The sequence below is a fragment of the Scyliorhinus canicula genome, chromosome 18, assembly GCF_902713615.1.
Source record: "Scyliorhinus canicula chromosome 18, sScyCan1.1, whole genome shotgun sequence".
Taxonomy (NCBI): domain Eukaryota; kingdom Metazoa; phylum Chordata; class Chondrichthyes; order Carcharhiniformes; family Scyliorhinidae; genus Scyliorhinus; species Scyliorhinus canicula.
The window spans coordinates 13,634,252-13,646,992 of NC_052163.1; the positions used below are offsets into that span (position 1 = coordinate 13,634,252).

At 42.1% G+C, this 12,741-nt stretch overlaps 1 protein-coding gene and 1 long non-coding RNA gene across 2 annotated transcripts in view; one reads left to right on the plus strand and one right to left on the minus strand.

Annotated features, from left to right (window-relative positions):
• Positions 1-353: 353 nt before the first annotated feature.
• LOC119952900 lies at positions 354-2,326 on the plus strand. The gene is made up of 3 exons (XR_005457912.1): positions 354-438; positions 1,409-1,528; positions 2,150-2,326. It is a non-coding gene; the product is annotated as an uncharacterized LOC119952900 (long non-coding RNA).
• A 1,547-nt stretch (positions 2,327-3,873) lies between these two features.
• Positions 3,874-12,741, minus strand: part of rptor (regulatory associated protein of MTOR, complex 1) — a 415,805-nt gene continuing 406,937 nt past the window's right edge. The window contains exons 33-34 of the mRNA XM_038778271.1: positions 6,799-6,928; positions 3,874-4,702 (exon numbers count right to left, since the gene is read on the minus strand). Coding sequence (XP_038634199.1) covers positions 4,634-4,702; positions 6,799-6,928 — 199 coding nt within the window. The 3' untranslated portion in view covers positions 3,874-4,633. The remainder of the gene's footprint in view (positions 4,703-6,798; positions 6,929-12,741) is intronic.

Below are 12,741 nucleotides of genomic sequence, written 5' to 3' on the forward strand. Positions count from 1 at the left end.
AATTCTATGATCTATAAACAATCTGCCTTACTGGTCCAGAAAAACACAACATTACCAAGTTGAAAGATGCCGAATCAGATAGTCTTGATTTATACACCAATATAATTTTAATTGCGCATTTTTGTCGAAAAAGCAGGCATACAAAAACAGTGGTTCTTGAGATATTAGTTAATAAACTCTCCCTGCCCCTGAATACTTTAATGCCCCACACATGAAATCCATATGCAGTGAATAGGCAACAGATGGACAGGAGGAACACTCTAGCAGAAACCAAATAGATTACACAAAGCCATGGGTAGTGGTTTTAAAAAATATCTAACACATTCACGTCAGCTTGGTTTCAGTGAGGTTTTCGAGAGGAAAGGGATTGATGCATTCCTATGCTTGTTCAATGACTAAACCCACTTTGCTGTGAATTCCACATTTCACCACAGTTGGGTAAGTGTTGAATAACCCATTTAGCCGTTGCCAGGACAGCATGTAGTCCGATACGGTATGTACCCCCAAAACAGGCAATGTTACAATTCCAAATTAGCAATCGGCACAAATGGGGCAATTTGATGTGCATATGGGCAGCACAGGGGTTAGCACTATTGTTTCACAGCACCAGAATACCAGGTTCGATTCCCGCTTGGGTCACTGTCTGTGCGGAGTCTGTATTCTCCCCGTGTCTGTGCGGGTTTCCTCCCACAGTCCAAAGAAGTTCAGGTTAGGGGGATTGGCCATTCCAAATTGCCCTTAGTGTCCAAAAATGGTTGGGTGGGGGTTACTGCGATGAGGTGTGCCAAGGGCCGGTGCAGACCCATTGAGCCGAATGGCCTCCTTCTGCACTGTAAATTCTATGTCGTGATATAGATGAAAAGCTATTTTTCTTGGCAAGATTTGTTGAAGGGCAGCCTGGTGCCATAATATCGTGGCAGCGCTTTTTGTTCCAATTAAGGGGCAATTTAACTTGGCCAATCCACCTTTGGGTTGTGGGGGTGAAACCCATGCAGACACGGGGGGAATGTGCAAACTCCACATGGACAGTGACCCGGGCCGGGATCGAACCTGGGTCCTCAGTGCCGTGAGGCAGTAGTGCTAACCACCGTGATGTCTTAGTGGCAGCTCTTTTAACTACCAATTAAAATATTATCCACATTGGAGGAACTATATTATGCAGACGTTTTATGTAGAGAAAATTATTTACCTGAAACTTAAGTTGACTGACATTATGCAGACAAAAACAACTGAATGTGGAGAGGCCAAATTCAGGTGATATCGAAAGGTTGTCAGTGCCTCCGATGACTGAAGAATTTGGACTATTACAACAATTCAAAGTCGGTAACTGTTTAAAAAGAAATAATTGGCTAACAACCCGATGGCAACCCAACAATGTGACTTTAAAATTTTGGTTCTTACATTTCAGTTTCTTCAAACAGAACCTCGGGAAAATTATTTTCTGTAACAGTGTACAGTGGATAAAGATTTTGCCTTGAAATACATCTGGAACTGCAGTGAGCCACTCTGGTTGTGATGGATTGCAAAGGTATTTGATGTAAGGACTCCAAACGGAGAAAGGGTTTTCTGTAGATTTTGAATTTTCACTTGAACACAGACGACCTAATCACATTTTCGCTCCGAATTTTGTTGCTGTACGTCAGGCTACAGAGCAAAGCACCGCCAGATGATATTCCCACTGCCCACGAATTGCTCTCGAAACTCAGAGTATATGTCATTCTGCCTCAACAAAAGGAAATTACTTAATCGCGTTCTGAAAATGGGGTCTTTAAAGGTTAAACCCAATTAGCTGCAGAGAATGTCCAATTGAGGAGCTGGTTTAGCACAGTGGGCTAAATAGCTGGCTTATAATGCTGAACAATGCCAGCAGCGCGGGTTCAATTCCTCTACCAGACTCCCCGAACAGGCGCCGGAATGTGGCGACTAGGGGCTTTTCACAGTAACGTCATTGAAGTCTACTTGTGACAATAAGCGATTATTATTTTATTATATTAAGATGCATTTGTTTTAAACCGGGGATGTCCAAGCTACGGCCTGTGAATGATGGGGCTAAAGATCTGATGATCCACCTTATAGACGCCATGTAAAACAGCTCCTATCTGTGCTCATCTTTCTTGCTCACTAATTTGTCTCGTTTGTAATTCCATAGATCAAAAGACTGGAAAAGCTGTTTTGAAGATGTTGCCTCATTGACTGATAATCCAAAATCAATGGGCTGCAAAAAAGTGTAAAAATGAGGCTCTGTGATGCGCAGATACCTTGATCGTTCCAAGTATTTTGTTCAAATTTATAGCATGGGCAGTGGATCAAACTGCTACCGGCAACATACCTAAACTACTCTGATAATGGTTGTTAAATAAATCTTCGGTGTGAGCTGTCTGATTTTATTCTTTTGGGGGGGGGGGGGGGGGGGAGGTCACTGGGTGCCCGTGAGTAAAATTAACAGCACTTTGAGCATCTCGAAAACAAAGTTTCCATTTACATTTTCTGTGAAGGTTTCATTTTCCCCCCAATTTTCATTTAAATGTAAAAAGATGATCAAATAGAATCCAGTGGCCATTTTCTACACTTCCCCCAGAACAAAGAATTAAATTTGATTGCGGCATTTAGGATTCCGTCATGTTTTGCAAAACCCATTTTACCTCACCTGGTTTTCAACGCTAAGATATTCCACTCAAGCTGATTTTTAAGTCAGTACACGATGGCTGAATTGTGGCTACAGAGAATATTTGGCTTAACGGCATCAGGTGAACCCTTAAACTTGGTTTAAGCAAAAAAAAAAGCTGCTGGTTTCAACTGTTCAGACTTTAGTTCGCATGGCGCTCATACAAAGGGATTTCTGGATGCAAACGGATAACCTGAAAGCATGTCACTAAAATCTAGCTTCGGTTTCTACTCATCAGCTCACATTGGATTAATGTCAATTCAGCACTTGAGCTGAGAAACACCACCTTATGTAACTCAAAGGGACAATGTAGAATCAACATCATATTTCCAGGCAAAAGTAATTGAAACCATACATGTGGATTGAAAATTAAAATCCTTCACTCTTCTTAACCGTCAGTCTACCAACTTGAGAAATACTGAATTCTATGTCATTTCCCCCCCAAAAACCTCAGCCTGTGTGACAAAGGCTAAGATAAAAGGGGCAGCAAATTGGAAACAAATATATTTTTCTGCATTGTAAACCAATTACAAGCATAAAAATCAATATTTTGTTTTAAATGAGCTGAGTTGAATTATGTTCAGCAACCGTTTACTGTTAATGTCAGTACTGCCTACGTTTAACAAATGTCTGTGTTATATTTGTTTTAAATGAGTAATGTGCATCAGAACAATGCTTGCACTTCACTAAATAGCTTTAGAAATGCCAGATTATTATCTGCATGCCGAATTAGCTGTACATTAAAATATACAGATAAAACAACATCACACAATCTTAATTTTTTGCAAAGAATTTGCAGCGCAGAAGGAGGCCATTCAGCCCATCGAGTCTGCATGGTTTTTGGAAAGAGCACCCTTTGGCCCATGCCTCCACCCTATCCCTGCAAGCCAACCTCACCTTTTTTGGACACTAAAGGCAATTTATCATGGCCAATCCACCTAACCTGCACATCTTTGGACTGTGGGAGGAAACCAGGGCACCCGGAAAAAACCCACGCAGACACGGGGAGAACGTGCAGACGCCGCACAGACTGTGACTTAAGCCGGGAATTGAACCTGGGACCCTGGCGCTGTGAAGCAACTGTGCTAACCACTGTGCTATCGTACAAAACCTATGTTCAGACTTCGAACTGGTTTACCAGTCTGAAGGCTAGATGTATGAATCACCACCAGAATAACATGAATCACCACCAGAATAAAATTCACAGGCCAGTTTCCACTTCTTTTAATGGTTTTATTTACATTCAACAGATAAGAGTTTATCACTCAGGTTCTGCTCAGGTCTCCTTTTCCATCATTGGTTATTTGTGCGATTTGATTTGCATTTCCTATTACAATTAGCACTTATTTTGTCAAATTAAATCAGAAAAAAAAAATCAGAAAGAACAGTCTGTACAATGTTTCAGAATATCATGATTTTTTTTGTGGAACTGCTACAGATTATGGGTAAAATAATGCTCACTGGGTAACACCACATTAAAGATGTGAGCTTTTTAATAGTCCTTCAGAACAGCTACTAGCATTTTAATACGGCCGGCGATCCATCAGCTTTTATCAGTCCTTTTCAAATGACTTGTCCACTGAGAGAGCTGATAGGATTTGTAATTTATGCACAGTTGTTACAGCATTCTCAGTCAGTCATTACGGGGTAAATTATATTAATTTGGATGCTAAAATCTATTTCACAAAAGGAAAAAAAAATAAAAACACCAAATTTAAGTTCTAGACAAGTCTTCAAAAAAGCTCGGCAGTCATGTTCGAACAAGACATGCCATGACCATTGCTGTGAGTTGTCCTACAGTCGCTGAAATATATAATGGAAAAGGTGTTCAAGTCATGACTTGCAGCAGCTGTCACCAGCCATTCAAGTAAATAATTTTATATGTACATTTGAAATAATATACAGCATCTGCATATGCATTAATCACAAATTCCATCAAGTGGACAAGCAGGGCTGTGTGATTCATTGTTATCTAATTCGCTTCTCTGCTGAATATATAGACATGTAGTAGTCGTTGCTTCCAACTGCTAAGTGAGGCTGTCGAGAGAAACACAAAATAATCAAGCTCTGTTAAATCAGAATGCTAGAAAAGGTTCGGCAACCAGCGTGAAGTAATTATCAGTGCAAGAAAACAATTACACTTGAAAGATGACCTATCCCAGTTTATCATGTCCATTACACAGATGGGAGAGCAGAAATTAAACATGGGAACAATTATACCACAGTTAAGAATGGTGAAAATTTGCTCACAGAAGTTCATCATAATATTGCTTTTAATGGACTTCAGGACTTTTGGGATAAATAATATTTATTAATTGCTTATCCTTTAAGAAAATCGGCACTTCCACTGTGTTCACATTGTGAAGGTACACTATGGCCATAGCGAGCCTGAGATTCTGGGCTAACCTGCTACATAATGGACAGTACAAACATCATTGCTTTTTGAGGCAACATGACATAGTTCAACCTTTCAACGTTCTTACTGGACGTCTCCCCCAAATTGAATATTTTTCAACTGCTTTGAGTAGCTTTGTGCTTAAACACAGCACATTCCCAGGGAAATGGAATGAAATACACTTGGGAGTAAAAGTTAAGTCAAGTCGCCATAATCCCAAATCCCCTTTGAGGGAGAGAGCTGACTGGTGGCAATTTAACCCGAGGGTTACCACACCTCAGACGAGGGGCAAGGTGGTGCCTTTAGAACAACCTCAGCCGGTAAGGGGAATTGAACCCACGCTGCTGGCCTCGCTCTGCATCGCAAGCCAGCTGTCCAGCCAACTGAGCTAAACGGCCCTGGGGTGGAGTGGGGATGGAGTAAGCTGAAATGTGCAGCAGCGTTCAGAATGGTCAGGCATTTCAATGTTACAAGGAAACTGTTTGGTCTTACAAATAAAGAGTGACATGCTACAGCTCTGGCACCAAGTTACTATGCCAAAGCTTTGCTGGTTTCGGAATGTTACCGGAATGGCAAGAGGTGTAACTGCCTTAAAATTCACCTCCAAGCATTTGTTACTTTTTTGGGTAATGTATTCAATGATTTTAAACCTTTACCTTGAAAGCTTGTGGAAGAAGCCAAATGTAGAATTGGCAACGGTCATTTGGCATCTACAAAGGGTCCTAACGCTACATCAGACTAGAGTCTAGAAATGATACCATCAAAATATTACTATGCGACTGCTGAATGCGTTGATGAACAATCCCACTGCAAAGAATTTAGGGATGTCGAGGATATCAAGGAGAACAGATCTCAAATGTGTCATGCGTGAATTCCCCCCACTTTGACAGACTGACTACTTGATAGTTAATGAACTGTTTGAAGGATAATATCCATGCGATTTGCAGGCTTTAATATCTCGTCATACCGTGGGAAGCTTCCCAATGCAGAAGCAGCTTGAGAAGTTTGCGATGAAAACAAAATGCCAAGCTTCCCTCTACTTCTCTGATCATTTATTCTTCTGATAAATAATGCATAGTTTAAATGGAGTACACTCTGGTCTTAGGAGTGGTTTATGGCAATATTGTCACCTTGTATGTAGTAGACAGTCTTTTTTAAAAGCAGTTTGCAGATAAGAATGAGGCATGTCTCAAATTCAACTTGACTCTTCATTCAAGCACACAAGTCAGTCCAAGAGCAGGCCTGTGTGCTGACGCACCAGCTAGTGCTCCCTCATATATCCACAACAGCACAATCCAAGAGAACATCGTTTTTGATTATACCGATATTGAGATTGAATTAAGCTTTGGTAAATCCAATTGAGAGGTCCTAATTATCCAGAATTCTTCCTGTGAGAGAGCAGACTACATAGTCTATCTCACAAGGGAGGGGTCCATTCAATTCGCAACATCTGTCTGGAGTATCATTTGGTATTTTCTGTGTCAGGGAAAACAAATTTGAATTAAAAAAACTAGAAACTCCTCAAGGCCAGTTGCGAATTGTGCAGGGGGATGACTCTTTGCTCACTCAGCTGCTGATCCATCACACCAAGACAGAATAGACAGAACTACATTGTGGACACTGGTGGCAAATTGCGTCTGCCTTGTGCAATGCTGCGCACACTGAAAAACAGTACAGATGTTAAAAGGACAATGGAACAGGAACTGCACGGATTGAAGCGTTCTGAAAAATGACTTACCCAGTATGGGTGGAAAGCCAAGCAGCTAATGGCTCCGATCCTCTGTCCCATAAATCCGTCATAGTATTTAATATTGCTTATTACATCCCCACTTGCATTATAAACAGCTATGAACTGGTTCATGGAGCCACTGAAAGAGGAAGAATAGGTTTACTTTTGGCTGTTAATCACAATTTTTGGGTGGTGAAATATTGAGCACATGTACTCCCACATAACCTTGCTGTTAAATATCATACTGGTAACAGTACTAACATGAAATGATTAATGTGGAAGACAGCTGGCCCAGAAGCTGAAGCACTTAATCCTCAAGCACAAATATTCTTAAAGGTTTACATTCAAGTCCTGGGAATGTTACTAAAAGCATTGAGTTTTATTTTTATTGCCCGAATTGTCAGATTGAATCTCACTTCAAACTGGAAATTTGACATGATCTGATTCATATCTGATTCCAATCCCTCCCCACTCCCCTCCTAAAGCATTAGATACTCTGCTATCTGACAGAGAAGCACATTAACAATGGCAGTGGTCCAGATGATGGCCGCTCTCCAAGATAGAGGAAGCATTATGTTGAGCAGTCTAGAAAGGAGACACATCTGGAGAAATGTCCTCTAATCAAGCAATAAACTGATGAAATTTAAAACAATAAAAAGGGGATTGGAAGTAGGATGATTCTTGTGGACTTGCGTGCTTGCAATGACTGGAAAAGTGTTGACTAATGCTCAGGAATGATCTCAACTATACCACCTTGAAAGGTTACTGTAGTTAACAGTTACAATTTGGTATCATGATGGGAGTTATTGTAGGGTGTGTGACAGTGCAGTACTTCATAAAATCAAGCATACCTTTTTTGAATTCGGAGTACCCAATTCATTTTTTCCAATTAAGGGCCAGTCCACCTACCCTGCACATCTTTGAGAATGTGCAAACTCCACATGGTCAGTGACCCAGAGCTGAGGTCGAACCTGGGACCTCTGCGCTGTGAGATAGCAGTGCTAACCACTGTGCCACCTTGCTGCCTTAAGCATACTGAAATCAAGATAGAATTTCTAAGTAAAAGTATGCTTGTACTCAACAGTATTTACTGCCACACGAGAAATTTGAATGTGAAACAAGTGAAGCATGACAATTAACAAAAAAGGATTTAGCATTGTACATTAACAAATAATTGTTTAAATCAATATCGATTCAATTAGAGTGCTAACCCCCAGGGAAAAACAACCCTCGTGCAGCCACTTCTGCATTTTACTTGGATTAGTTTTCCTTCAGATTTGGAGCGATTACCTCTGCGAACATAGGAACAGGAGTGGGCCATTCAGCCCATCGAGCCTGCTCTGCCATGCAATACGGTCAGAGCTGATTGGACACTTCAATTCCTTTTACACCCACTATCCCCATAACCCCTTTACATTAATAGGATCATAGAAAAACCTGATGTTAAAAGTTGCTGTTTCATTGTGCATTTAAATAGTTGGAGTTTTTTGGTTTTGCTAACTTGCGACAGAGTTCGCGATGTGCAAAGGCAGTCGGAATAAACCATTGCGGGGCAACAGTTCAGCATCCTTTCCCCACAAAGTGTCACTTCAGGTGAATTCCCATGTTGGTGTGCGTCAAGGTAGGTCAGCCAAGCATTAGGAAGCGTGTGCAGATATGTTGGACATGTTTAACGCTTTTAGGTTTGCTTACTATTTTGGGATTACTGCTGTCAGCACGGATGAGAAAGAGATCAAAGTTACTGCGTGAATGATGTGAGCAAAGTCAAAAAGGATTAGGTTCACAACGTCACAATATCTGGTTTAAATTAGTTACGGGAATGAAAAAGGACAAGGAATAGTCCAACGCGAAAATACTCCCAACGGAGGAATTCAGGTGGATTGGGATCAGAGATTGGCAGGCAAAACAGTCAATAAGCAATGGGAGACTTTCAATTAAGATAGGTCAGGTACAGACTGGACACTTTCTGACGGAGACGACAGGAAGAGCATCCAACGCTCGGGCTCTCTGGATGATTCGATCTAGAAATTAAAATGTGCAAGCCCCGCACAGAGAGTCACCTGAGGTTAGAGTCGAACCCGGGTCCCTGGCACTGTGAGGCAGCGATGTTTGCCACTGTGCCGTTTATGAGATTAGTGAATAACGAAGGGGAACCAGAAGTCTTCTATGATCATATAGAAGGTTTGCAGCACTCAGGAGTATCAAATTCACCTGGTCCAAATGGAATGCAACCGGAGTTGTTGAGGGAAGTCAGGGCGGAGACAGTGGAGGCTCTGGTCACAAGCTTTCAATCGTTCATGGTTATGAGAGTGTTACCAGAGGATAGCAAATGTTATACCTATCTTCAAAAAAGGAAGAGGGATAACTTGAGTATAGACCAGCCCAGTTAGCCCAACGTTGGGGAAACTGAGAAAGATGGTTTGTGGGATGGGCATCGCTCTTTGTTTTTTTTCTTAACTATTAAAAGTGGAATATGAGTGGGTGGGGGCGGCTGATTGGTGTTATGGTTATTTGTTCTGTTTTTACCCTGAGCGGGGGCCTTCCTACTAGCTGTTAGTTAACAGGGGCGGAGTGGTGAGTGTAACTGTAGCTCATACTATGGGAGGGTATAGTATTAGCCCCAATCTGCAGAAATCGCTTTGTTTCAGCGGTTTTGGACTCGTCATTTGGGTCATGGAGGAAGGAGGGATTGGAGCGGTTATGGGACATGTTTATAGAGAAGTTCGCCGGTTTTGAAGATTTGTTGGGTAAATTCCAGCTTCTGAAGTATAATCTATTTAGAATTTTTTCCCTTTTGTTGGCTGAATTGGGAGAAGGGAAGATATTGGGTATTTATCGTTGGATTTTGTCAGTGAAGCAAGCTCTGTTGGAGGAGGTAAAAGGAAGTGGGAGAGGGAGCTGGGTCTAGTTTTTGATGGGGGTGGGGTGTGGAGTGAGGCTCTTCACAGGGTCAACTCCACCTCCTCGTGTACTAGGTTCAGCTTGACGTAGTTCAAGGTGGTACATTGGGCACTTCTGACCAGGGTGGGGTTGAGTGGGTTTTTTCTGGGTGTGGAGAATAAATACAAACGTTGTTCTCAGGGACTGGCAAATCATACACGTGTTCTGGTCATGTCCTAAACATGTAAGCTTTTGGGTCACCTCCTCCAACACCATGGCAGGGATCCTTGGGATTGAGCGCCTTGCCCACTGGTGGCCATTGAGGGGTCTCGGACACGCTGGAGATGCAGATGGGGGTCAAGGCGGATGCTCTCGCCTTCACCTCGTTAATAGCCCGGAGGCGAGATCTGCTTGCGTGGAGGACTCCGGTTCTACAAGTGCACCGTCCTGGTTGAGTGACCTCAGGGAGTTTTTGAGTACTTAGAGACGGTCAAGTTCATCATGAGGGGGTTGGCAGAAGGGTTCTACTCGAGATGTCAGCTTTTCACTTCCCACTTCAGGGAGTTGGTCACTGGCAGATGTTAGGGGAGGGAGGGGTTTCTGGTTACGATTTTATTTCTTTGGGGGGGGGGGGGGGGGGGTTGGGATGGAGGAAAATGCAATGGTATTTGTTCTGTGTTATAATGAACATTTTCGCAATAAAAATATTTTAAAAAACGGGATGTGGGATTTCAGAGTTGTGGCGAGATTGGGGAAGTTAGACTTGTCCTCCTTAAGTGAAGGTTAAGGGGAGATTTAACTGAGCTGTTTAATAACATGAAGGGTTTTGAGAGATTAAGTAAGGAAAACTGTTTTCAGTGGCGGGAGGGCCAATAAACAGAGGGCAAAAGATACAAGGTAACTAATAATAATCTTTATTATCGTCACAAATAGGCTTACATTAACACTGCAAAGTTACTGTGAAAAACCCTAGTCGCCTGTTTGGGTACACAGAGGGAAAATTCAGAATGTCCAAATTACCTAACAGCACGTATTTTGGGACTTGTTGGAGGAAACCGGAGCACCCGGAGGAAACCCATGCAGACACGGGGAGAACGTGTGGACTCCGCACAGTGACCCAAGCCGGGAATTGAACCTGGGACCCTGGCGCTGTGAAGCAACAGTACTGACCACTGTGCTACCATGCTATCCGTAACTGGCAGAAGACTAGAGAGGAAAGAGAATTATTTTGCATGCAGTGAGTTATCATGATCTGGATGGCACTGCCCGTAGTGGTCGAAGTGGTTTTAGTAAAACATTCAAAAGCGAATTGGATAAACACTTGGAGAAGGTTTTTGCGGGCCTATTTAGAAAGACCAGGGAGTTGGACAAATTGGAGAGGCATGATGGGCCACATAGCATTACTTACATTAATTTCTATGTAAAATAGCCATTTCCGCAGGAGGATCAAACATTTATTAAACTGGATTTTATTTTGCCAATTAAGTATTTAAGAAATGTACAAACAGGACAACATTTATGTTGGAAATCACAGCTTTCTTCTAAAAGGTAAATTCAATCTTAAATGCAGTTGACATTATAAAACGGTCGGACAATCCAGCAGCGGCTGTATTTTAATGGAATGAATGTGGTTTTAAGTTGGTTAGCTTGGGCTAACAAAATCAGACTCTCTCAGCAACTTTAGTAAAATGTAGCAGAACATCAATTCCCTGTTCAGATTTTCAATTAAGAATGAGGGGGAGAGGGATAAATAGGTGGGTAGTGTCTATGGGAGAGGAGCGGGTATGTGCATTATGGTTTGATTGAAGTATTGATTTTCCATTGATGTTTGCATATTCCTGTCATCTGTAACTGTTTACAATGCCAAAAAATACCTCAATAAAATTGTTTGTTAAAAAAAAAGAATGAGGGGGAAGCACTGAAAATCAGCGGTTTTCTCATTTAACGCAAATCCATGAACAACCGAGGAAGGCTGACATTTCTCTTTATTGTGATTAGTGTAGGCAAAATGGGTTTGAAAAGTGCCACCAGTTATCCAGAAATAAAGCTCACATGCAACTCAAAACGGCAAAGAGCCCACACCAAGATGGAGGTCCGGCAAATCCAACCATTTCTTTAGTAGAGAGCCACCCAGATAAAAGACCATTTGATTAAATTTCTGTTGGATTCTGCAGTCACAATGAGAAATCCCCCAAGCTTGGACAGTGACTGCGGCATTAAGTACTTCCAGGAAAGCTATATCATGGATGTGGGAGGTAGCGAGTAAAACTCCCATTATTATCTCATTCAGCAAGCTTTTAGGAAAGGATTGAAATGAGTTAGAAGCAGTTCAGAGAAGGTTCACTCGATTGATCTTGGGCTGGTAGGGGGAGGGGGTTATCTTGAGGAAAGGTTGGACAGGCTGATCCTGCATCCATCAGAGTTTAGAGGAACGAGACGTGATCTTATTGAGACATATAAAGGTCCTGAGGGAACTTGACAGGGTAGGTGCTGAAAGGGCATTTCCCCTTGTGGGCATGAGAACGAGATGCTTAGAAATAAGGGATCTCCCATTTAAGACGGGGATGAGCAGAATTTTGCTGTCTCAGAGGGGTCGTGAGCTTTTCCAGAAAGCGGCGGAGGCTGGGTCAGTGAACATTTTTAAGGCAGAGGTAAAAGAGTCTTGATGGAAAAGGGGGTGAAAGCTCATCGGGGGTAGGAGTAACGTAAAGCTGAGACTACAATTAGGTCAGCCATAATTTTGTTAAATAGCGCAGCAAGCTGGAGGGGCGGAATGGCTGACTCCTGCTCTTTATTTGTAGGCGAGTTTGTTGGAAAAATGTACGGCCACACAGAGACTTTCTTCATGTCCTAAAGAGGTTGTTTCCTTTGTGGCTCGAGTAAAACTGCAGGAGGATCAGAAGGAAAGAGATGAAAACCCCCTACACATGCACAACTCAGTTAGTCGAGTATGATTCATGCATCGTTACACCAGGATTGAAAGTCAGCTCCAAAGTAAACAGATCATGTTCTAAACCAGCACTCATTCTTCACATAATACTGTCCTGTTTGAATAGTCAGTAGTAAGAGCTA